Source organism: Papio anubis, chromosome 6, assembly GCF_008728515.1.
Source record: "Papio anubis isolate 15944 chromosome 6, Panubis1.0, whole genome shotgun sequence".
NCBI classification, from domain to species: Eukaryota; Metazoa; Chordata; class Mammalia; order Primates; family Cercopithecidae; genus Papio; species Papio anubis.
The window spans coordinates 153,011,109-153,037,459 of NC_044981.1; the positions used below are offsets into that span (position 1 = coordinate 153,011,109).

The window sequence follows — 26,351 nt, forward strand, 5'->3', positions numbered from 1 at the left end:
AAGCAGTGGCGTGGGATGGGTTGAATTGGTGGGAGTGGTGTGGTATAGATGGAATGGCAAGGAGAAAATATAAGACTGGAGGAAGAAAGTCTGTCAACCTGAGATAATCAAAAGGATCAGAATCCAGTTTAAAGAGTTTATTCAAGCAAAAAGCTGGGAATAGCCATTTAGGAGATGCAGACTCCAGAGAAATGGGGTCAGTGCTCTGAAGTTAAAAGTTAAGGTTTTGCTTATGAAGGCAACAGCAGCCCATATGTAGCAGCTGCTGCAAAGATGCTGGCTGCAACGGGGGAGGAGCGGTCAGGGCTGGGAACAGGTGGGAGCCCTGTGCTCTACCAAGTTGGTGGGGTGGGAGCTCTGTGCTTCTGGGCACAACTGCAGCCACCCAGCCACGGGCTCTGGTCCTGGCCATCCCTGTGCTCTTGGGGGCCTGGGAAGCCTCCTTGCCCCCACAGGCTTGGAAGTGCCTGCTCCCATTCTCTGGCCTCTCCCCCATCCCGGCACATGCTCCAGGGCAGAGCAAAGTTGTGACTAAGCCCAGGTAGTGTCACAACCTGGCAAAGTGTGTGTGCACTCAAGACGGTACTGACACACCAACCCCTGCCACCGTGAGCCCCTCCAGACTTTGGGTGCCTATGAGTGTGGGAGGAAAATGGAAGTGGGGGCTGAGGGCAGCTCAGCTCAGGCCTGCAGGCACCCCTCAGCATGAACAGCATGGGTGCCATGGACAGCATGTTGACGGTGACAGGAGGCAGACAGGCTCCTGGGTAGAAAGGGGTGGGTCCTGGGTGAAACCCCATCTTCAAGCCGGGAAATGCCTGAAGCCTGGGGGCTGGGCTCTCAGTTCTGTGTACCAGAGTGAGAACTTATGGTGCCTTTTCCAAGCCTACCCATGGCTGCCTATGGACCAATCAGCATGCACTTCCTACTTTCAGAGCCCATAAAAACTTCAAACTCAGCCAGATTCACACAGACGTTAGGACTACCAGCTGCAGGAAGGAACTACCCACTTTGGGTCTTCTCAACTCATTGGGACAATCTCCTTGTGAAGAAGAGCTACCCACTCCTGGTCTCTTCTCTGCTGAGAACTAGACACTCATTGGGATGACTGTCTGTGGAAAGGAGCTACCCACTTTGGGTGTCCTGAGAGCTCTTCTGTCACTCAATGAAGCTCCTCTCCATGTGCTTCATTATTCCCAGACGTGGGACAAGAACTTTGGACCTGCTGAATGGCAGGACTGGAAGAGCTGTAACACAGAGCTGAAACATGATCCCCACTTGCCACGTTGCAGGCAATGAGAAGAAGAGAAGAGAGAAGGAGAAAAGAGCTGCGGCCCTTTGGAGATCCCAGATCTAGGAGCTTCCTAAGCCAGGGCTGTGACACCCTTTTTGGGGCTCTGCAGTTCCTGGTGTCTCCAAGCTTCTGGGCACCACAGTGTTCCCTGGTTCCTGCTGTGGAAGCCACTTGTAGTATACCTAGTCCAGCTGCAGCCTCTCAGGGAGCCAGCACCTGTGCCAGAACCTGGAGCTGCCTGCCCCACTGCAGCCAGCATGCTTGGCTATGTGCAGTGGCCAGACCCTGTGCTCGCTCACACACGCTTTGCCACTCTGTGCTTGGCTCACCCTTGGCAGGTATGGGATCTAGGCTGGTAGTGTGAGCTGAGCGCAGCCTGCCAGGCTGAGTGAGCGGAACATGCCCAGCAGCCCTGAGCAAAACTCAGGCACAGGTGCCACTGGCCACAGAGGTTTCCAGCTGGAAAAGCGACACCCTAAGGATCCTGTGATACTTACATAGGAGGAAAACAGAAATTTAATAGGATTGCAACTTTTTTTAATAGAAGGCTGGTTTATGAGTTACAGTAATTAGTTACAGTTTGTTTTCTTTTCCACCTGGCTTTTCTTTCCTTTACAGCTGTTTTTAAATTTCCTTTCTGATTTTAAAGAGTATACTTAACATTCCATCTTATGACAGTGTGATAGCCACAAAGTCTGTGTGTGAGAAAGGTCAGAGGGAAGTTAATCCATGATGAAGATCAGCAGTGAAGAGGGAAGAGGTCTTCCCTGGGGTCCTTTCGTCATGTGCAACATTTTACAAAACAGTGTAGGTGAGGAAGGAGGCCAGTATATAATCAGAGAAACAAAGGTTACAGCTGCACAAGTTACAGCTGCCTGTCACGTGACTGAGGTCCCGTAATCACGTTCCTTTAAGGTGCAAAATAGAGTCCAACAGCTTAGATTTTGAATTACCTGTTTTCATAAGTCTAACCAAGTGAGAGAGGACTATGGTTTGAATTAAAGTAGTAGCAGTTAGAATAGAAAAGGATTATCAGAACATGAGAGATGTTAATGATAGAATTAATAAGGCTTGATCCTCTTTGGATATAGAGAAGAGACTGCAATGGTATGGCAGAATTGAAGATGATGCCTAGATTTGAAGAGGAAAATGTAAGGAATTTGGCTTTGAATATTTTGAATTTAATAAGTTTTATGGAACTTCCAAGTAAAAATTTCTAGGAGTCAGTTGCATAGGCATATCTGCAGCTTAGGAGAGAGATTTGAACTCGAATTAAGAAATTTTGAGTTATTCACATATTTAATAACAGAAATTTAATAGGATTGCAACTTTTTTTAATAGAAGGCTGGTTTATGAGTTACAGTAATTAGTTACAGTTTGTTTTCTTTTCCACCTGGCTTTCCTTTACAGCTGTTTTTAACATTTAACATTTCTTATGTGCCAAGCATGTACCAGGCACCAGGGATACTGTAAAACACATGAAACCTGCTTTATGACTAATAAGGGAGACAGAAATCAATCATGAAGATACATAATTACAAACTGAGACAAGTGTCATAAGGAAAATTTAGAGGTTGCTGTGAGAAAATTTTAGCAGGAGGACCACATCTCATTGAGACTGGGGGATCAGGGAGTGTTATCATTGGAGCTAGAATTTGAAGAACAAGTAGGAGTAGGGCAAGTAGAATATTTTGGGCAGAAAGAACATTAGCTTTATACCAATAAAAGTATTCAAAGGTTAACAGACTAAGTTAAAGAAAAAGCAAAAGGCAGCAGCTAACTGTATTCTGTGAAGAGACGTGTCTAAAACAAAGATGGAAGAAGGTTGAAAGGAAAAGCTCTATTATGCAAACACAACCGAAGGAGCTGGTATGGCTACAAAAAATAGACTTTTAAGCAAAAAGCATATTATTAGAGACAGAGGAAACTTGATAATGGTAAATATACCTAATAACATAGTCTTGAAATATATATATCATATGGACAATTTAACAACTCTGTAGTCATAGTGGACAGTCTTAACATGTCTCTCTGATAGACCAGGAGACAAAAATCAGTAAAGCTATAGAAGATGTAGGTACGTTAGCAAATGTAACTAATGGACATACGTAGACCACTGCAACCACCAATAACAAAATGTATATTATTTTTCAGTATCCCTGGAATGTTTACAAAAATTGACTATTTTGGACAATAAAGTAAGTGTAAATACATTTTAAAAGGATCAAATGATACAAAATGTATTTTCTGACCACAATGTTCTTATTCTAGAAATTAATACAAAAACAAAAAACTTTTCAAGGACATTACATTAAGATAATGGACTGTTTTGGCCGGGCGTGGTAGCTCACGCCTATAATCCCAGCACTTTGGGAGGCTGAGGTGGGCTGATCATGAGGTCAGGAGATAGAGACCATCCTGGCAACAGTGAAACCCCGTCTCTACTAAAAATACAAAAAAATTAGCCGGGCATGGTGGCGGGCGCCTGTAGTCCCAGCTACTTGGGAGGCTGAGGCAGGAGAATGGTGTGAACCCTGGAGGCGGAGCTTACAGTAAGCTGAGATTTCGCCACTTCACTCCAGCCTGAGCAACAGAGCGAGACTCCTTCTCAAAAGAATAAAAAATAAAAAAAAAAATTGGACCGTTTTCTCTCATGAATGTAAATGCAAAAAACTAATCATATTAACAAACCAAAACTATACTTGATCTTAGCCAAAAGGCCAAAAAGTGATGACAAACCAAAACTAAATCCAGTAATCAATAAAAAACAGATAATCTTCCTATTTTGAGTTCAGCTGATTAGAAATCTTAACTCCATCGACTACCTTAATTCTAAGCCCTTTGCCATATAATATAAATATTCATAGATTCAGGGGAATAAGATCATGGGTAGCTTTGGGAGACCATTATTCTCCCTACCACATACATCTCATCCAATTAGGTTTATTCCAAGGATGCGGGGTTGTTTACCAACAATAACAACAAAAAAACCCAGTCAATATAATTCACTACACTAACAGAGTAAGAGTCACATGATTATCATAATAAATGTAGGACAAACATTTGATAGCATGACTTTTTAAAATCTTGGGCAGCTAGTAATAGGAACTTCCTTAGTCCTAGCCAGAGCAATCCGACAAGAAAGAAAGGGCATCCAGATCAGTAAAGAGGAAGTCGAACTGTCGCTGTTCACCAATGATATGATCATATACCTAGAAAACCCTGAAGAGTCATCCAAAAAGCTAGAACTGATAAATGAATTCAGCAAAGTTTCAGGATACAAAATTAATGTGCACAAATTAGTAGCACTGCTATATGCCAATAGTGACCAAGCTGAGAATCAAATCCAGAAACTAACCCCTTTTAAAATAGCTGCTACAAATAAAATACTTAGAAATACTTAGAAATATACCTAACCAAGGAGGTGGAAGACCTCTACAAGGAAAACTACAAAACACTGCTGAAAGAAATCATAGAAAACACAAACAAAATGGAAACACATCACATGCTCATGGGTGGGTAGAATCAGTACTGTGAAAATGACCATGCTGCCAAAAGCAATCTACAAAATGCAATTTCCATCAAAATACTGCTGTCATTTTTCACAGAACTAGGAAAAAACTCCCAAATTCATATGGAACCACAAAAGGGCCTGCATAACTAAAGCCAGACTAAGCAAAAAGAAGAAATCTGGAGGCATCACATTACCTTACTTCAGACTATACTATAAGGCCATACTCACCAAAACAGCATGGTACTGGTATAAAAATAGGCACATAGGCCAGGTGCGGTGACTCACATCTGTAATCCCTGCACTTTGGAAGGTTGAGGCAGGCAGATCACCTGAGGTCAGGAGTTTGAGACCAGCCTGAACAACAGGGTGAAACCCTGTCTCTACTAAAAAAAAAAAAAAAAAAAATTAGCCAGGCATGGTGGTGGGCACCTGTAATCCCAGCTACTCAGGAGGCTGAGGCAGGAGAATCACTTAAACCTAGAAGGCAGAGGTTGCAGTGAGCTGAGATCATGTCACTGTACTCCACCCTGGGCAACAAGGCGAGATTCCATCTCAAAAAAAAAAAAAAAAAAAAAAAACATAAAAATTCTAGGAGATAATGTTGGAAAAACCCTTCTAGACATTGGCTTAGGCAAACACTTGCTGACCAAGAACCCAAAAACAAGTGCAACAAAAACAAAGATAAATAGATAAGACTTAAACTAAAAAGCTTCTACACCACAGCAGAGTAAACAGACAACCCACAGAGTAGGAGAAAATCTTCACAGTCTGTACATCTGACAATGGATTAATATCCAGAATCTACAAGGAACTCAAACAAAAATCAGTAAGAAAAAAAATCCCATCAGAAAGTAATCTAAGGACATCAATAGACAATTCTCCAAAGAAGATATACAAGTGGCCAAAAACGTGAAAAAATGGTCATCATCACTAATAATCAGGGAAATGCAAATCAAAACCACAGTGTGATACCACCTTGCTGCTGCAAGAATGGCCATCAATAAAAAAATCAAAAAACAATAGCTGTTGTTGTGGATGTAGTGAAAAAGCATTTTCACACTGCTGGTGGGAATGTAAACTAGTACAAACACTACGGAAAACAATGTGGAGATTCCTTAAAGAACTAAAAGTAGATCTACCGTTTGACCCAGCGGTCCCACTATTGGATATCTACCCAGAAGAAGTCATTATACAAAGAAGTCATTATACAAAAAAGATACTTGCGCTTGCATGTTTATAGCAGCACAATTTGTAATTGCAAAAATATGGACGTATATAGCATGTATATAGCACAATTTGTAATTGCAAAAATATGGATGTATATAGCATGTATATAGCAGCACAATTTGTAATTGCAAAAATGTGGAACCAGCCCAAATGCCCATCAGTCAACAAGTGGATAAAGAAAAGTGAGTGAGAACACACGATGTTTGGTATCCCATGGTGTGTGTGTGTGTGTGTGTGTATATGTATATGTATGTGTACATACACACACACACCATGGTGTATATGCACCATATATTCCATGGTGTGTATGTGTGTGTATATATATACACACCATGGAATGCACACACCCTGGGATACTACACAGCCATAAAAAAGAACGAAATAATGACATTCATAGCAAGCTGGATGGAATTGGAGACTATTACTGTAAGCTATGAAGATGCAAAGGCATAAGAATGATACAATGGACTTTGGGGACTTGGGGGAAAGGGTGAGAGGATGGTGAGGCATAAAAGACTACCTATTGGGTACAGTGTTCCCTGCTTGGGTGATGGGTGCACCAAAATCTCAAAAATCACCATTAAAGAACTTATATATGCAACCAAATACCACCTGTTCCCCAAAAAACCTATTAAAATAATAATAAAGGAACTTCCTTAATCTATTAAAAGGTGTCTATAAAACAAAATAACCACAAAAAATCCGTATTACAGACACCTTGTGAAATGTTGAAGGCTTTTCCACTTGCGTTGAAAAAGACAAGGATGTTTGCCATCATCCTTATGTATGTGAAATACATATTTCACATTGTTTTAAAGATTATAGCTAGTGTGGTAAGTCAAGAAAAAGAAATAAAAGATGTAAGATGGATTAGAATGGAGGAAATAGTCACTATTCACATATGATTGTGTGCATTTAAAAATCCAAAATAATTGCAGATAAGTTAGAGATTAGGAAGGTCTCAGGATATAGGGTCAATATTAAAAAATCAATTTGTTTTCTATATAATACAACAATATATATTGTGGTTCCAGTGTTATAAAGACATCTACATACAAATAAATAAGGATTTATAAGACTTCTCCTTAGAAAAGTATAAAACATTAAGAGACTTTTAAAAATCCTGAAATAGTTGGAGCAATATATTATGTTCGTGGATAGAAAGAAATGATAAATATCAGTACTTCCCAATATGATAGGTTTAATACAGCTCCAGTCAAATTCCCAATAGTTAGAGGGGTGTGTGTGTGTGTGTGTGTGTGTGTGTGTGTGTGTGTTTTGTGTGACTTGATAATCATTCTAAAAATTTACATGGAAATACACAGTGTCAAGAATAAACATAACATTTTTGGAGAACAGGATTGGAGAGCTTGCCCTATTGTGTATCAAGACTTACTATAAGCCAGGCGCAGTGACTCAAGCCTGTAATTCTAGCACTTTGGGAGTCTGAGGCAGTTCGATTGTCTGAGCTTAGAAGTTTGAGTCCAGCCTGGACAACATGGCAGAACCGCATCTCCTAAAAATACAGAAAAATAGCCGGGTGTTGTGGCACATGCCTGTAGTCCCACCTACTCAGGAGGCTGAGGCAGGAGAATCGCTCGAACCCAGGAGTCGAAGGTTGCAGTGAACCAAGATTACACTACTGTACTCCAGCCTGAGCAACAGAGTGAGGCTCTGTCTCTTAAAAAAAAAAAAAAAAAAAAACTTAATATAAAGCCTGATTAAGTCAGTTTGTCATTAGCTCTAGGTTAGTCAAAAAGAGCAGTGGAATAGTACATAGCTCAAAATCTAATTTAAAAATACGTAGAAAGTTGATTTATGACAAAAGTGCCACTGCAGAGCAATAGAGAAATACTAGGGTTTTCAATGAGTGGTGCTGAGATAGTATGTAAGAAACCTAACTACTACATCACACCATTCACAAAAGTAATTCCACATCAAATACAGATTAAAAGTATTAGCAAAACAAAGCTAAGATATAAAGCGAAAGGTCATATTTATGATCTTGGTATAGAAAAAGATTTTAGAACCATGCTTTTGTTCTAAACTTGAAAAGATTGAGAATATCCTTCCCACATTGAGCGTAAAAACTTCTGTTCATTAAAAGACATCACTAAGAAAGTGGAATAGCAAGTGAAAGAAGAGATTCACATCACTTACAACCTTCAAATGCCTCATATCTAGTGTTTCTGCAAATCAGCCCTAACACAACAAATGGCCAAAAATGGACAAAAGGATTGAACAGCCACTTCCCAAGAGAAAAATCCAAAAGATCAAGAAACATGAAAAGGTGCTTAAATTCAATAATTGGGAAACACAAATTAAAACTCTAACAAATGGCCACAACATACACTCAAGAACAGCTAGAATTTAAAAACTGACAGTGTCAAGTGTTATGAGGATGTGGAGCAGCAGCAGCCTCTTAACGGCTGAAAGTAACGTGTTGGTACAGTCTCTGGAACAGTTTGGCATCATTTCCTAAAGATGAAGTTGTGTGTATCCTTAACTTGGCTATTCTTGTCCTGAAGTATATTCACAATAGAAATGTGTACACTAAGATACATGTACGTGAATGATCAGTGTAGTGCTCTTCATAATAGCTTCAAACTGGAAACAACTCATTAACATTAGAATGGGTAAATAAATTGTAATGTCATATAGTGGACTATTATACAGCAATGAAAATGAGCAACCTGCGCAGAGCAATATGGATGAATATTACAATGTGGAATGAAAAAGGCAAGGTTTAAAATAATATGTATTATATTAGTCTATATAAACTTCAAAAAGCTGTCAAAACCTATAGTGTTTAAAGTTGCTTGTGTAAGTTGTGAAAAGAAAAAGAAAAAGAAATGCTTTTTATAAAAAGAATAAAGGTTACCTGTCTTGGGGAGGTAAGCAAGGATGATTGGGAAGGGTTCTGGCAATTGGTACAGGCAATGTTTTATTTCTTAATGGGGTTACATGAGAGTTTGGTTAAATTTTTGAGGTGTACAATTTTGTATGCTTTTTTTCTCTACATTTCATGTTGCAGACTTTTAGAATGGATTAAAAATGTAGAGAGAATGCTTAACAAATAGGTCAGAGGAAACAAATTTATGCAAAAGTTTTTTAAAGCGTGTTGATAAGTAACACTTAACTGCAATTAGGCTTCTTTTTGTTTGTTTTTTGAGACAGAGTTTCACTCTTGTTGCCCAGGGCTAGAGTGCAATGGCACGATCTCGGCTCACTGCAACCTCCACCTCCCAGGTTCAAGCGATTCTCCTGCCTCAGCCTCCCTAGTAGCTGGGATTATATGCATGTGCCACCACGCCCGGCCAATTTTGTATTTTTAGTAAAGACAGAGTTTCTCCATGTTGGTCAGGCTGGTCTCGAACTCCCGACCTCAAGTGATCTGCCCACCTTGGCCCCCCAAAGTGCTGGGATTACAGGCGTGAGCCACCGCGCCCGACCCGCAATTAGGTTTATCCCAAACTTCTCATTTGTTAGTCATTAAAGCTCAGTAATTAATAAATTGTTTCCTTTGGTAACCATTGTTCACTGATAGGTAAGTACAGTCATTCGTTTCTCACTTTGCACAGTAGTTCAGGACTGTAAAAAATGACAGTATAAGTTGAAACCATGAAAAACGATCTTAATAAAAATGGGGAAAGTTACAATGTTTTATGTACACTCTAAAAATTTTTGTCAAGACAGTAAAACCTCTTATATTGTTGGTTTAAATGTATAGGGAAATTTAAAAGTATTTATTTAGCACAATGTCATTTAAGATATTGGAGTCAAGTAGAATTAGTGTTTTATTTCTTTGTAAAAAACACTTATCAAAGGCAGTTTGAGCAGTTCTTGTTGTGTAACCTACAATAGCAGAACTAGCAGAGTGAGCATCTTTTCTGTGCCTTGGCAAATTGTCGTACTCCTTTCTTTTAAATTAGGATTAGCTTCCAACATTTTATCTTTTGCGCTTTCACTGTCACGAAGTAGCTCCAAGAGTTTCCTAAATGTGAAGGCTTTTTTGCTAGTGTCACTTCTTTTGGAACATATTCCTTCTTTTTGTCACAGCCACACTCCTCATTTAGGTCTGTAGGTTTGCCTTCACTAAGTTCCTCAGGCTGCATATCTAGAAGCTCTCGAACAGTGGCGGTGGCAACATTTCCACAGTCAGCTGCTTCATCTGTTACTACACTTATGTTGGATTTGAATTTCATTTCCAGTGTCATCATTTTTTTTGTTTTTTTGTTTTTTTGTTTTTTGCTGCGCTTCTATCTTTTTTGGCCAATTCCTGCTTTCATGTACCTATTTAGTAAAATTTCATGTAGATTTAGCACTGGAAGGCAAGAAGGCAACAGATGCATGCTTTGCTGTCTGTGGGTGAATTGACTAACAGATGAGGTGTAACCAATCATCTGCTGACTTTGAAAGAAGTGGTGATTGGTCACTGATCATGAGGTACAGCGCTTATTAACAGTGATTTGTGGACTACAGCAGCAGTCTCCTTGTTTTTGGCACAAGGGACTAGTTTCGTGGAAGACAATTGTTCCACGGGCCGGGGACGGGGGGTATGTGTAGTGGGGGACGGTTTCAAGATGAAACTGTACCACCTCAGATTGTCAGGCATTAGGCTTTAATTAGATTCTCATAAGGAGCGTGCAACCTAGATCCCTCACATATGCAGTTCACAATAGGCCTCCTGCTCCTATGATAATCTAATGCCGCCACTGATCTGACAGGAAGTGGAACTCAGGCAGTAATGCTTGCTCACCCACCTCTCACCTCCTGCTGCACAGCCCGGTTCCTGACAGGCCTCTGTTCCTGACAGACCACCGTTACTGCTCTGCAGCCCGGGGGTTGGGGAGTGCTAGACTAGAGTACTAGAAATGAAGTTTGTATTTGTGCAATTACTCACAGTTAATATACTGTAGTAAGTGAAATTTGAATCATGGTGTTGGGCAGTGTTGTTACTTAACTGAACTCGAGTCACTCAAATTTGTGCATATGGGAAGCATGCAAAGTGAGAGCAGCCTGTAATTCAAAGACGGTTGAACTTTTTGATCAGTTAAATAAAGATTTGGTAGATTCCGATAAGATTTCAAGTGCAGGGCTACTTGGAGTATTTGATCTGAGCTGTTGAACACCTGATACATTTTATGTGATAATGTCAATTTGATGTTACTCTCACAGCTTCCTTAATCCTTTTATGCACTTCCTTAGAGAGAACATCTCACACTAACTCTCTAGAACAAAATCCATATTACAGTAAATAAAAACAGTGTTTTTAGGAGAATAATAGTGATGATGATTGTAAATTCACCATGTAGCAGCTGACATTGAAAGCAAGTTTTTAAAAACTGTTTTGTATAATGTTGATATTCTACTAATTGAAAGTTAAATCAATTTTGATTATTTTAGTTGGGTAATTTCATTTTTACTGTCTTCATACAAGCAAAGACAGTTGGCCCTTGAACAGCCTAGAGGTTAGGGGCACCAACCCTCTGCATTGCCGAAAATCTGTGTATAACTTCTGACTTTCCAAAAACTTAACTACTTATAGCCTACTATTGACCAGAAGCCTTACCAAGAACATAAACTGTTGTTTGACATATTTTGTATATGTATTATATGCTGCATTCTTACAGTAAAATAAACCAGAGAAAGGAAAATGTTATTTAAAAAATCATAAGATAAAGTACATTAACTGTTAAGTGGAAGTGTATCATTATAAAGGTCTTCATCCTTGTCATTTTCACATTGAGTAGACTGAGGAGGAAGAGGAGGGGTTTGTCCTGCTGTCTCAGGGGAGGCAGAGAGGGAAGAAAATCCACCTGTAAGTGGACCCATGCAGTTCAAACGCATGTTGTTCAAGGGTCAACGGTGCTTTGTTCTTCAGTGTGAAAAATAGAGTCTCATTCTGTGTTGGCTGAAATTTAATATTGTTCATTTATTTTTGATTTCCTACAGGTGAACTGGCACAAAGGTTAATCTCAAGATGCCACTAGTGAAAAGAAACATCGATCCTAGGCACTTGTGCCACACAGCACTGCCTAGAGGCATTAAGAATGAACTGGAATGTGTAACCAATATTTCCTTGGCAAATATAATTAGACAACTAAGTAGCCTAAGTAAGTATATATCAATTAAAAATATACTCACAAACCTGAATGTTATGCTTTAGAGTATTAAGAAGTTGTGCTTCTGATTAATTTGGGAGTGTGGTTTGGTGAGAAGAGTACAAAATTATCCTGAAAAATATAGTCACATGAGTATGATTATTAGAGTTTTAGAATAATATCTTCTTCTTCTGCATGATGTTTCCTCTGGGAAAGGAAAATACGGACAGAATCTCTAGAAACAGTATCACATGATGAATTAAAATTATTGAGATTGTTTTAAAAATATATAATCTGTGAAAGGACCAGAGTTGTATTTTTGCTTGGTTATTATCACTATTTACTCTGTTTAAAGGCCTCAACTATTTGTGTTTTCAAACACTAGTATCCATCTCCTTATATATATATTTAATCAGTTTAGGGAAATATTTTTATATTAGCAAAGATCTAAAGTGAAAGGTATGGGGACATTACTAGTCAGAGGAGTAGGCTAGTCAAGTGGTTGTCTAAGAGACATTAGGATATAAGTCAGGAATCTGATATGCAATGTGGTGTGAAAACAGCAAGTGAACCTGGCCTCTGGCAGAAGTCAAGCAGGTTGGCCAGAGAATAAAGGCCAGTGAAAGAGGCAGATTAGAGAAAAGGAGACAGGCAATATGTTCTCATTACAAATTTACAGAATAGAGCAACTTGGTTAAAGAATTAAACAAATTATTTTCTTTTTTTTTTTTTTTTTTTTTGCTTTATAAAACAAATTATTTTCTAATCTAAGTTTAATCAGAAAATTTTAAAAATAAATCTGGTCTGTCTTTTGCATTGAAGGATTAGCTTTTTCATAAGACATTGATATTTCATTTTAAAAGTAAAACAAGGTGTTCCTGGCAGAGATAATATCTACCAAGTGGTCCTAGATTTATCTCATCAGCCATATAAATTCTGATAAGCAGGCTTGGCTTTTCTTTGCCTTTCAACTTTTGTCCTTTCTTTTATAATTGAGTACTTAGCACAAGAGGTTGTTAATCTAATTTGGTTCCAGTAAGAAAGTTTAGGCATACATCTGTAGCAAGAGCAACATAAAAAGTTAAATTTGAATATTCTCTGTGAGAGTACTAGTTTTTTGCATTACCTGTGAAATAGTAAGAATAAATAAAAGGCTATTTTATTTTAATTTTGTTTTAAGTATATTCCTTCTTCCATTCGGTGGTTATTTTTTTCAGTTTAGTGAATCACTAAAATATTGTATTGTTTACTTGAGACTAATTTTAAAAAGTGTTAGAGTTCCCAGATTAAATATGATTAACTATATTGTTTAAAGATTTTTGCATATTTTTTGTGACCTGGCATGAATTGATTCAAATATAACATGATGTCATATAAAATTTGTTTTATATACATTATGTACATACATAAGTATATAAACAAGTTAATATTAAAATTCATGTTAAGAAATAGAAATGGCATTAGTAATTTTGTATAAAATATTTCTTAAAATTAAGATGAATTCTGGATCCAGTACAGGCATCTTATTTTAGGTATATACCCAATATAGAATTTAGAACTAATATTATGATTAAGGGTGATAATTTGCAGTACTAACCCATTTGTTACAAAACTTAAAGATGAAAAGTTAAGGAATTTTTAAGTCTATATAGTCTATATAAGCAACATCTATCAGCAGGCACATGGTTATGCTGTAGCCAAACTCTGAAAATTATAAATACCTAGTAACAATATAACTAAATTAGATGTTGGATGCTTCACTTTTAGAATCAGAGACCTGGAAGGCATCATTTAAGCAGTTTGTAGAGATTCAGAAAGAAAGAGAAAACCCATAAAATACTGTAGCAAGTTGTGACAATACTTTGCTGCCCTGAAATTAACTTCTCTGGCAGCTTTCCCACCTGACGTAGTTGAGAATCTGGAATTAAATTTAAAAGGCCTCTAGATAGCCAGAATAAATAAACTCACGCACTAAAGACCATGCACATAAAATAACCAATTGATCCCTCTCTCAAAACCTGTTTACTTTTACTTTGATAGTTCAAACAGATTTGATGATGTGGTTTCCCAACAGTTATGCTTCAGAGGATAAAAGGAGGAAGCATGGGAGGAGATACTAGAAGGAGGCATCACTGAACCCAACCAAAAGGAGGTAGTTTACAGGAAAGGACAAAGTGATGTAAGGGAAGATGCAACATAAAAACTGGAAAGAAGCCATTTAATGTAAAGCAAATATCTTTATCCATTTCAAGGCTGTTTCTGCCTAGGATAATATTTGATTTTCATAATTCATGCCCATGAGTCCCTAAGAAAAAATTAAATTATATTTAATTTTATATTCCATTTAAGAAGAGGGAAGCTTAGAATACATTTCACAAGTTTCCATCCAAAATAGTTAAAATAACAATTAATGTATTAGATAATCTCTGAATTACTTAGAAAACTTGGCTATCCAAAATGTTTCTAGATAATGGAGATTTTCACTTTGGTGCTATTATTAGTACAAAAAGTGTTTGAGAGTATAGCAATGAAAGTAAACTGTGGGGATCTACATGGCTTAGGGCTGAATGTCTTCCTGACCCTTTCCTCACAAAAATGTACTTCCTTTTTTTATTTTTTTGAAACAGAGTCTTGCTCTGTCACCCAGGCTGGAGTGCAGTGGTGCAATCTTGGCTCACTACAACCTCCACCTCCCAGGTTTAAGCAATTCTTGTACCTCAGCCACCCAAGCAGCTGGGATTACAGGCAAGTGCCATCATGCCTGGCTAATTTTTGTATTATTTTTAGTAGAAATGGGGTTTTGCTGTGTTGGCCAGGCTGGCCTTGAACTTCTGGCCTCAAGTGATCCGCCCACCTTGGCCTCCCAAAATGCTGAGATTACAGGCGTGAGCCACCATACCCAGCCAGTACATCTGTTTTTTAAGAGATTTTTCCTAGTAGAACATAATTCTGTTTATATTAGGTAATTACCACAAACCTATAATTCACTTTGTGTCAATTTCCTCTTGCTCATTTTATTGCTTTCTTAATGATGCAAGACTTTTTACTCCTTAGCTGAGCTAGGTCCGGGTTCTTGTCTCATGACGAAGAATTAGGCACACAGATACTCGAAGAGTGAATGGAGTAGAATTTATTAAGAGAAAGGAAAGCTCTCAGCAAAGATAGGGGTCCTGAAAGCAGGTTCCAGGTTGCCCCCTCACAGTTGAATACAAGGGCATATGTCCCCTCACAGTGGAATACAAGGGCATACATATATATATAGAAGCTGATGGGGCTGGGTTCCCTATTTGTATAAGGCACAAATTACTGGTGGCTTCACCACATTCTCCCAGTGCACATATAGGCCCTTAGTTCGCTGTGGGCATGTTTAGGCAAGCCCCCTGTGCAAGTTCCCTTATCTGCCCAAAGCATCTGGTGTAAGCACTTGTAGGGTGGGTCAGAGAGTCTCTGGGGACCCTTCCCTTACTGTCTGCCTAAAGCAAGCTAGCTAACTCCTTTCATTAACAACCATTGGGATTCTGCATACCTAAGGGATCTCTTCCCCTGGCTTTTCTCTTATTGAGTATAGTCAGTTCTTATTGCCAAGATTAGTCTTTTTCATCTCTGTATCTATACCTAGCATTTGTATCCCTACCAATTGTTGAATAAATGAATAACTTTATACCTGCTTTTTCTTCCATTTGGGTTGCTTCCCCTATCTGCCAGAGAAACTGTCTCTGGAAGTATCTTGATCACCGAGTAACTTCTGACACCTGAAAGTGAGGTACTTCTATCTCTGCTGTGTTGCTGTTACCTTATATTAAGAGCTGCCTGTTATTGAGCTCCTCTGTATTAGGTGCACTTCAAGTCTCTTTGCTTACTTCTTTTAGAGACAGATATTTTTATTCCTATTTTACAGATAAGGAAATTGATACCAAGGTCTCACAGTGAATAGAGCAAATATTTGGACTTATTTATTAAATTGCTTTAAATATTTGTTTAAATGTCTGGTTCTCCCTCTGTTCAAAATTCAGTAATGACAGGGATCTTCTTCCAGTTATTTTGTTTTACTCTTTTCAGTAATAAGAACTTACACAACTAGAGGAATACAGTGATTTTAGATTTATGATTTTTTTTTCAGAAATTGTAACAAGAGAGTGTAAAAGATCTCCTAAATTTCTGAATCTGTATTTTGGGCATACCTGAGACAAGTCATTTACTAGGTCTTTGATGAATCTTGGGTTCTTCCATTTGGCCTAAAATTTATTTCTAGCTAATACAAATGCTGATTATATAGCTGATTATATATAAATGCTGATTATATATAAATGCTACAGTCTACATATAAATGCTTTCAGATTGACAGGCATATTATTTGCATATATATTTGCATCATCATCTTCTCTAACCCTCGTCAGGTGGACAGATATAGATAAAGCAAGTAATTTCCATTTTAACATTTAACAGGAAGTAGTAGAACAAGGTTTAAAAGCAGGCTTCCCACGGTATCTCTTCCCCCCCCCCCCAACTTTGTCATGGCTGGGTGACTTTAGGGTTTAAAGTTTAAAATACAGTTGGCCCTTGAACAATGTAGGGGTTAAGGGCACAGATCCTCAGTGAAGCCAGAAATTTGCATATAACTTTTGACTCCCCCAAAACTTAACTGTCTATAGCCTACTATTGACCAGAAGCCTTACCGAGAACATAAACTGTTGCTTAACATGTATATTTTATGTTGTATGTATAGTAGTATACTATATTCCTACAATAAGGTAAGCTAGAGAAAAGAATATGTTATTAAGAAAACCATAAGAAAAAATGTACTTACTGTTCATTAAATGGAAGTCATAAAAGTCTTCATCCTCGTTATCTTCACATTGAGTAGGCCGAAGAGGAGAAGGAAAAGGAGGAGTTTGTTTTGCTGTCTCAGGAGTAGCGGAGGCAGAGAGGTGGAGGAGGTAGAAGTAGTAGAGATGGGCACACTGTTGTAACTTTACAAAAGCACATCTTGGTTTCTGACTTTTTTACTTCTTCATTTCTCTAAAAATGTTTTTATATGGTACCAATCCTCCTTTTATTTGTTTTAGTTTCGGTACCTGTATCACAGAAGGGTTCATGTTGTAAAATAAATCAAAAGTAGTCTTGGATAAGTGGAACCCTTTTGACAGATTCTCTAATGTTAATTTGTTTTCTGACACCACTTCTTCTATGTCGTCTTTTTTTGGGGGGGTGATTCCATTTTTTTAAATCTGAGATTTGCTTCTTTATTTTTTATTTGCTATTATGCTTTAAGTTCTAGGGTACATGTGCACGATGTGCAGGTTTGTTACATAGGTATACATGTGCCATGGTGGTTCGCTGCACCCATCAACTCGTCATTTACATTAGGTATTTCTCCTAATGCTATGCCTCCCCCAGCCCCCCACCCTCCGACAGATGCCAGTGTGTGATGTTCCCTACTGTGTGTCCATGTGTTCTCGTTGTTCAGTTCCCACCTATGAGTGAGAACATCTGGTGTATGGTTTTCCAACCTTCTGATAGTTTGGTTAGAATGATGGTTTCCAGCTTTATCCATGTCCCTGCAAAGGACATTAACTCTTCCTTTTTTAGGGATGCATAGTATTCCATGGTGTATATGTACCACATTTTCTTAATCCAGTCTATCATTGATGGACGTTTGGGTTGGTTCCAAGTCTTTGCTATTGTGAATAGTGCTGCAATAAACATAATGTGTACATGTGTCTTTATAGTAGCATGATTTGTAATCCTTTGGGTATATACCCAGTAATGGGATCACTGGGTCAAATGGTGTTTCTAGTTCTAGATCCTTGAGGAATAGCCACACTGTCTTCCACAGTGGTTGAACTAATTTACACTCCCACCGACAGTGTAAAAGTGTTCCTATTTCTCAACATCCTCTCCAGCATCTGTTGTTTCCTGACTTTTTAATGATCACCATTCTAACTGGCATGAGATAGTATCTCACTGGGGTTTTGATTTGCATTTCTCTGATGACCAGGGATGATGAGCATTTTTTCATATGTCTCTTGGCTGTGTAAATGTCTTCTTTTGAGAAGTGTCTGTTCATATCCTTTGCCCACTTTTTGATGGATTTTCTTTTTTTTTCTTGTAAATTTAAGTTATTTGTAGATTCTGGATATTAGCCGTTTGTCAGATGGGTAGATTGCAAAGATTTTAGTTTATTTAGATCCCATTTGTCTATTTTGGCTTTTGTTGCCATTGCTTTTGGTGTTTTAGTCGTGAAGTGTTTGCCCATGCTTATGTCCTGAATGGTATTGCCTAGGTTTGCTGCTAGGGTTTTTATGGTGTTAGGTCTTACATTTAAATCTTTAATCCATCTTGAGTTAATTTTTATATACCGTGTAAGGAAGGGATCCAGTTTTAGCTTACTACATATGGCTAGCCAGTTTTCCCAGCACCATTTATTAAATAGGGAATGCTTTCCCCATTTCTTGTTTTTGTCAAGTTTGTCAAAGATCAGATGGTTGTAGATGTCTGGTGTTATTTCTGAGGACTCTGTTCTGTTTCGTTGGTCTATATATCTGCTTTGGTAGCAGTGTCATGCTGTTTTGGTTACTGTAGCCTTGTAGTATAGTATGAAGTCAGGTAGTGTAATGGCTCAGCTTTGTTCTTTTTCCTTAGAATTGTGTTGGCTATGTGGGTTCTTTTTTTGTTCCATATGAACTTTAAAGTAGTTTTTTCCAATTCTGTGGAGACAGTCAGTGGTAGCTTGATGGGGATGGCATTGAAACTATAAATTACCTTGGGTAGTATGGCCATTTTCATGATATTTATTCTTCCTATCCATCAACATGAAATGTTCTTCCATTTGTTTGTGTCCTTTTTTTTTTTGTTGAGCAGTGGTTTGTAATTCTCCTTGAAGAGGTCCTTCACATCCCTTGTAAGTTGGATTCCTAGGTATTTTATTCTCTTTGAAGCAATTGTGAACGGGAGTTCACTCATGATTTGGCTAACTGTTTGTCTGTTATCGGTGTATAGGAATGCTTGTGATTTTTGCACATTGATTTTGTATCCTGAGACTTTGCTGAAGTTGCTTTAATCAGTTTAAGGAGATTTTGGGCTGAGACGATGGGGTTTTCTAAATATACAATCATGTCATTTGCAAACAGGGACAATTTGACTTCCTCTTTTCCAAGTTGAATGCCCTTTATTTCTTTCTCCTGCCTGATTGCCCTGGCCAGAACTTCCAACACTATATTGAACAGGAGTGGTGAGAGAGGGCATCCCTGTCTTGTAGCAGTTTTCAAAGGGAATGCTTCCTGTTTTTGCCCATTCAGTATCATACTGGCTGTGGGTTTGTCAGAAATAGCTCTTATTATTTTGAGATACGTCCCATCAATACCTAATTTATTGAGAGTTTTTAGAATGAAGGGCTTTTGAATTTTGTCAAAGACCTTTTTCTGCATCTGTTGAGATAATCATGCGGTTTTTGTCTTTGGTTCTGTTTATATGATGGATTACATTTACTGATTTGCGTATGTTGACCCAGCCTTGCATCCCAGGGATGAAGGCCAATTGATCATGGTGGATAAGCTTTTTGATGTGCTGCTGGATTCTGTTTGCCAGTATTTTATTGAGGATTTTTGCATCAATGTTCATCAGGGATATTGGTCTAAAATTATCTTTTTTTGTTGTGTCTCTGCCGGGCTTTGGTATCAGGATGATACTGGCCTCATAAAATGAGTTAAGGAGGATTCCCTCTTTTCCTATCGATTGGAATAATTTCAGAAGGAATGGTACCTGTTCCTCCTTGTACCTCTGGTAGAATTCGACTGTGAATCCATCTGGTCCTGGACTTCTTTTGGTTGGTAGGCTATTAATTATTGCCTCAATTTCAGAGCCTGTTATTGGTGTATTCAGGGATTCATCTTCTTCCTGGTTTAGTCTTGGGAGGGTGTATGTGTCCAGGAATTTATCCATTTCTTCTAGATTTTCTAGTTTATTTGCGTAGAGGTGTTTATAGTATTCAGCTGAGATGGCTAAGGGAGGTTCTGTATTTTACAGAGGGCCGGCGGACTGACTGGAGTGCAAACTCTCCAAGGCACGTTTTTATCATGATGACAGTGTAAGAGAGAGAACAGAAGCACTCAAGGCTTAGGATCTGGACTGGCACACTCCCACTTCCTTCCACTATTTCATTATTTCCTTGACTGACACTGTTACAAACCCTGTGAGGTCATGCAAAACATTTGGACACAGTTTTCTAAAATTTTATGAATTTGTTGTCTTGGTCTTGATGGTTTTCTTGGCTTTTTCAGTAACAACTATGACATCTTTGATGATACAATCCCTCCAGACTTTCATGATGTTCTCTATTGGGATTCTCTTCCATAGTGTTGGACAGTCTTCCATAGAATACTGTGTGTAATGAGTCTTAAATGTCCTTATGACCTCCTGATGTGGAGGCTGAATTAGAGCTGTCATGTTTGCGGGCAAGTGGACGACTTTGACACCTTCATTGTGAAACTCATGGAGTTCTGAGTGGCCAGGGATGTTGTACAGTTATCACAAAAATTTTAAAAGACAGTCCCTTAGTGGCAAGGTACTTCCTGACTTCAGGGACAAAATGTCGATGGGACCAATCCAGAAAAAGGATTCTCATTGTCCATGCCTTTTTATTGCCTTGCCTTCTTCTTTTGGCCTTCTTTTCCCTTCAAGGCTTGAGGTTAGCAGCTTTATAGATAAGGGCAGTTCTGATGATAAGCCCAACTGCATTTGCACAAAACAGTAAAGTTAGCATGTCCCTTCCTGCCTTAAATCCTGGTGTTCACTTTTTCTTACTAATAAATGTCCTCTGTGGCATTTTTTTTTTTTTTTCTGGAATAAGACATTCTCATCTGCATTAAAACTCTGTTCAGGCAGATATTGTTTCTACTCAATTTTTTTCTTTTTCTGTTTTGTTTTGTTTTGTTTTGTTTGTTTGTTTCTTTGTTTTGAGAGAAAGAGAGAGAAGGTCTCACTTTGTCACCCAGGCTGGGCTGGAGTACAGTGGCATGATCACAACTCACAGTAGCCTTGACCTCCCAGGCTTAAGTGATTCTCCTGCCTCACCTCCCCAAGTAGCTGGTACTACAGGCACATACCATCGTGCCCCGCTAATTTCTGTATTTTTGGTTGATATGGGGTTTCACCATGTTGTTCAGGCTGGTCTCAAACTCCTGAGCTCAAGCAATCTGCCCACCTCAGCCTTTCAAAGTGCTGGGATTGCAGACAGTCATGCCTGGCCAATTATTATTATTTTTTTTTTTCAAGCAGCATACATGGAAACCAATTATTTTCTTAATGGCATCTGGGAACTGATCTGCTGCCTATTGGCTGACAAAAGCTGCACCTTCTCTTGTTGTGACATTTTTAAGGCCAAACCACTTTCTAAAAGTATCAAACCATCCTTTGCTGCCATTAAATTTTCCAGGTTTAGATCCTTTACCTTCCTTTTGCTTTAAGTTGTAGTATAAGGACTTCACTTTTTCTCAAATCATGTTAGAGTCTATATGTAGACTTTTCTTGTAACAGCCATGCACCCACAAAAAGTGCATTTCGATACAAGATTAAAAGGTATTCACAAAAAAGTACAAGGTTTTTGTGTCTGCTGATGTAGCTGCAGCAATGGCTTCATGATTTTCCTTTTCTTTTTTTATAATTGCCCTTAAGTTTGATTCATTTATCTTGAAATGCTAAGCAACCACAGCTGTAGACCTCAAGCTGTGGTTCATATCAAGCAAATCAACTTTTTCTTGTAATTTTATGACTTTCCTGTACTTGAGAGTACTTCCAGCATCACTGGTGGCACTTTGAATGAGTCTCACAATGTATTCAAGGTTTACAGTATTGCATAAAACATGGTGAAAAATACCCAAGAACCATGAGAGATTACTTCCTACTCTCATATACAATTTATGGAGAGAGAACTGCTCAAACAGCATTTTAAGTGGATACAACACTAGCGCTAACTGCAATATCAACAGAGGGTGGCTATAAAATTATTATAGTAATACAGTATTACTACACTTAAATTTATTGTTATGATTTAGTACTATTAGGTTGGCAAAAACCGCAATTACATTTGCACCAACCTAATACATCTTTACATTTCTTTATGTTTCTCTTGACTATGAGTGGCACTATGTATGTTTGTGTTTTGTGTGTAAATTTTGATATGTTTTAACTTTTTATAATAGATTTCTGTATATTTTGTGGTAGTAAATAATAAAATACACTCATATTTACATTATTTTATGCATTCATAACATATCTTTAAAATATTTTTTAAATTTTTAAATATTTTTAGGCTATGTGGTTTATCTGCAAATTTTTTCAAATTGTCTCAAATCTCTAAAATTTTCAATGTAATTGAAAAATATCCACATGTAAGTGGACTAGCACAGTTAAATGATTTTGTTCAAGGGTCAACTGTAATTCCAAATAAATGCCAAATTCAACAGGACACCAGTTTTAATATTACATTGTTCAATATTTATCTCTGATCACAAAGTATCTGAGGCAAATATCATGCTAGATTTCTACTGCTTGCAAAGATAAAAACTCAGTGCTCTGGATATTAAATTTTATGATATATGTTTCATTTTTGCTTAGGTAAATATGCTGAAGATATATTTGGAGAATTATTCAATGAAGCACATAGTTTTTCCTTCAGAGTCAACTCATTGCAAGAACGTGTGGACCGTTTATCCGTTAGTGTTACACAGCTTGATCCAAAGGAAGAAGAATGTAAGCTTATTAATATTGTATTTTCTTCTGTGTATATATTTTAAGTTAGATGAGATGAATGATATGTTTAAGAACAATATTAATCATGAATGTATTACAGATCATACCCATGTCCTTTGGTGTACATATTGTAATAAATCAGTGAATTATCTAAAAATGCCATCGGTATGACTCTCCTGGCTTTTCTTTTCTACTGTTTTAAATCTCTTCTTTTTGTACACTAAACAGCTCCTAATTTTGGCATAAATAAGTCATTTTAACCACATATTTTCCTCCATTCTCTTCATTCTCTTTCTCTTTTCTCCCTTATAATTTATTTGTATACTTTTGTCTTAGAAATAAAAACTATTAGAAAATTACCTGAAATCTTTAGGTTTGACTCTTCAAGAATGTAACTACTTTTTTTTTGAGACAGAGTCTCACTCTGTCACCTAGGCTGGAGTGCAGTGGCGCGATCTCAGCTCACTGCAACCTCCACCTCCCAGGTTCAAGTGATTCTCCTGCCTCAGCATCCTGAGTAACTGGGATTACAGGTGCCTGCCCCCATGCCTGGCTAATTTTTTTATTTTTAGTAGAGATGGGGTTTTGCCATGTTGGTCAGGCTGGTCTCGAACTCCTGACCTTGTGATCTGCCTGCCTCGGCCTCCCAAAGTGTTGGGATTACAGGCGTGAGCCACCGCACCCGGGCACATAACTGCTTTTAATATGCTTTTTTATATGCATATTGCTAAAATCTTACTAGTTATTTAACTGAATGCAACTTCCTACTTTAAATGAACATTTCAAAAACAAATTGCCAGCATGTAGGGTGTAAACATTCTATACCAAGATATTAAATCAGGAATAATCAGGTAAGGAAGCCACCCTATAAGCTAAAATAACTGTAGAAACTTCAGTGGTAAAATCATGTTTTATGCCTTGATAGAATACGTTCAATGCCGATGTTTCCTAAATGCCTCTTTTTGTTTGTTTTACAAAAAGAAATGTAATACTAAGAACATAATTTGCACTTACCTACCACAGAGAATTGTGTAATGGAATTTCTTACACTCTCTTCAAAATATGTTTGTTGCATTAAATAATATATATGCAAATTATATAATAGATATAATTTTTACTATAAATGCAAATTACATAATAGATCTGAACTTTAACAATAAAAATACTAAAGGATGTCACTGGAAAGAACAAAAATATAATGTAATGACGGATGTCTTAGTGATGGAACCAGCTATTTTTGAAATAATCTAATGTGTAAATAAGGAGAGGTAAATACTTGGCACACTAGATTTCTACCACTTGTAAAATGTAAACTCAGAGCTCTGGATACAAGAAAAAAAGGAAATAATACTTTAAAAATAGCTTTATTAAGATATATTTCACAACCTACCTATACCTTGCAGTTCACCCATTTAAAGTTGAAGTGTACAGTTCAGTGTTTTTTAGTATATTCAAGTTATGCAACCATCACCACAATCAATTTTAGAGTATTTGTATCACTTCAGAAAGAAGCCCTTACTCATTAGCAGTCACTCTGTTTCCCCTTCAGCTCAACCCCTAGCAATCACTGATCTTTCTGTCTGTATGGATTTGCCTGTATGGATTTGTCTGTATGGATCTGTCTGTATGGATATTTCATATGAATGAATAGTACAATATGTGGTCTTTTGTGACTGACTTCTTTCGTTTAGCATAATGTTTTCAAGGTTAATTCATATAACGTGTATTTATATTTCTCTGATGGCTAATGATGTTGCACATCTTTTCATGTGCTTATAGGCCATTTGTATATCTTCTTTGGAGAAATGTCTATGTAGTTCCTTTGCCCATTTATAATTTGGATTATTTGTGTTTTTATTTTTGACTTGTTGGAATTCTGTATATATTTTGGATCTAAATCCTTTATCAAATAATGATTTGCAAATATTTTCTCCCATTCTTTAGGTTGTCTTTCTTGGTGGTGTCCTTTGAAACATGTGCATGTATCAATACATTAATTACACCTCATGGAATTCTTGAAATAAAATCATTGTTAGTGATGGAAAAATACTTTATGGTCATGCTTTCAGATATATAATTTATAGCCAAAATTTGTTTTTTAGATAGCTGAACTATTTCTAACTTAAATATAAATTTATGCCATCAAATAATAGAGAAATACACGGGCAGTTCTCATATGTAACAGAAATAAAAGTCAACATTTAGTTTCAAAATATTGTTACATTTTAACAAATGTCTTAGAACCACCATTAAACTTGAAAGTGAAAATACAGATAACAGTAAATAAGATGTTTGTGTTAAAAAACAAATTTTAATATTTCAACAACTATACTGTCAGAATTATACATAGTTTCCTTTAAAATTTTGTGGAGCAGTGGGGGAAGAATTCAGAATCTAAAAGCTGAACTACTTCATTTGAAATTGTTTTGGAGAGGTTGTATTGAAGGAGTTTTCAGTTATTTAACCTTGGTTTTTTAATTCAGTGGGAGTTCAAAAAAAATAACCTGTGTACAGTACTAAATTGTATAGTGTGGTATCAGTTTTTTTTAACCATTTTGTAGTAACTGAAAACTATCAATTTCGAAAATATTTTTAAATGAATTTTAAACAAAGACTTGTACAATTATATTTAAGTCAATTATGTTTATAAACATTATACTGATTTATTGCTTTATAATTCTATTTTTTTAATATCAGATGTTATTGTTGGCAAGTGGAAGGGGCTTCACCACAATGGTCAGTTAATAATGAGACAAGCGATAAATGGGAGGAGTTGAAGGTAGAAAAGTACAACATGCTTATTACTTTACATGTTTCTTATATCCTTTACCAAGGAAGTTTGGGGAGATTAAACACTAGGTTTCATCTTAGTTACATACTTATTGATTAATAAGTGGGGTAGGAGAGTGGCAAGAATTGATCCACTTTGACTGCAGAAAACACAAGCCACTTCTGGCAGGAGCCTGAAAACAGTGTGTAGTATTGTGGCAAAAAAATTAGCCTTAAAGGTAAACAGATCTGACTTCTGTGTTCTGGCTCTTCTGTTTATTAACTGTTTAACCTCAGGTCAGTTATATACTATTTCCTAGCCTTGGCTTTCTTGTAATATTTCAAAATGGAATAATTCATATCTTACTGAATTATAAAGATTAAATGAAATGAAAGTTAGCACATCTAGTATGTACTCTAGCACATATAGTATGTACTCATTAAATACTGTATCTCCAGTGCCACTTTTTAGTGACAGTGGGGAAAAACTTTTTGCTTCTCTGAATTTTATTTTAGTATTTATAAGTGTGTTACAGGTCATGCAGCAGTAGAGTTGCTAGAAATGCAGTTATGGTGCCGCCGTTGCAGAGCCAGCCTATTGCACCACCTGTGCCATTGATCCCATGTTCATGTTGAGTGAATTTACTTGAGAAGATGATAGGAAAATTATTTTAGGGAGAAGGATAACTTAAGA

At 37.3% G+C, this 26,351-nt stretch overlaps 1 protein-coding gene across 9 annotated transcripts in view; it reads left to right on the forward strand.

The window, feature by feature from the left end:
- Positions 1 to 26,351, forward strand: part of LOC116275380 (wiskott-Aldrich syndrome protein family member 1) — a 73,232-nt gene that overhangs the window by 36,824 nt on the left and 10,057 nt on the right. For 8 of the 9 annotated variants that reach the window (XM_031667510.1, XM_031667515.1, XM_031667516.1 and 5 more), the window contains 2 exons: positions 11,991 to 12,151; positions 22,754 to 22,888. In XM_031667510.1, the coding sequence (XP_031523370.1) occupies positions 12,019 to 12,151; positions 22,754 to 22,888 (268 nt within the window). In that variant the 5' untranslated portion in view covers positions 11,991 to 12,018. Of the gene's footprint in view, positions 1 to 3,474; positions 3,493 to 11,990; positions 12,152 to 22,753; positions 22,889 to 26,351 lie in introns of those variants that run through there. The other variant, XM_031667514.1, reaches the window with a different exon arrangement.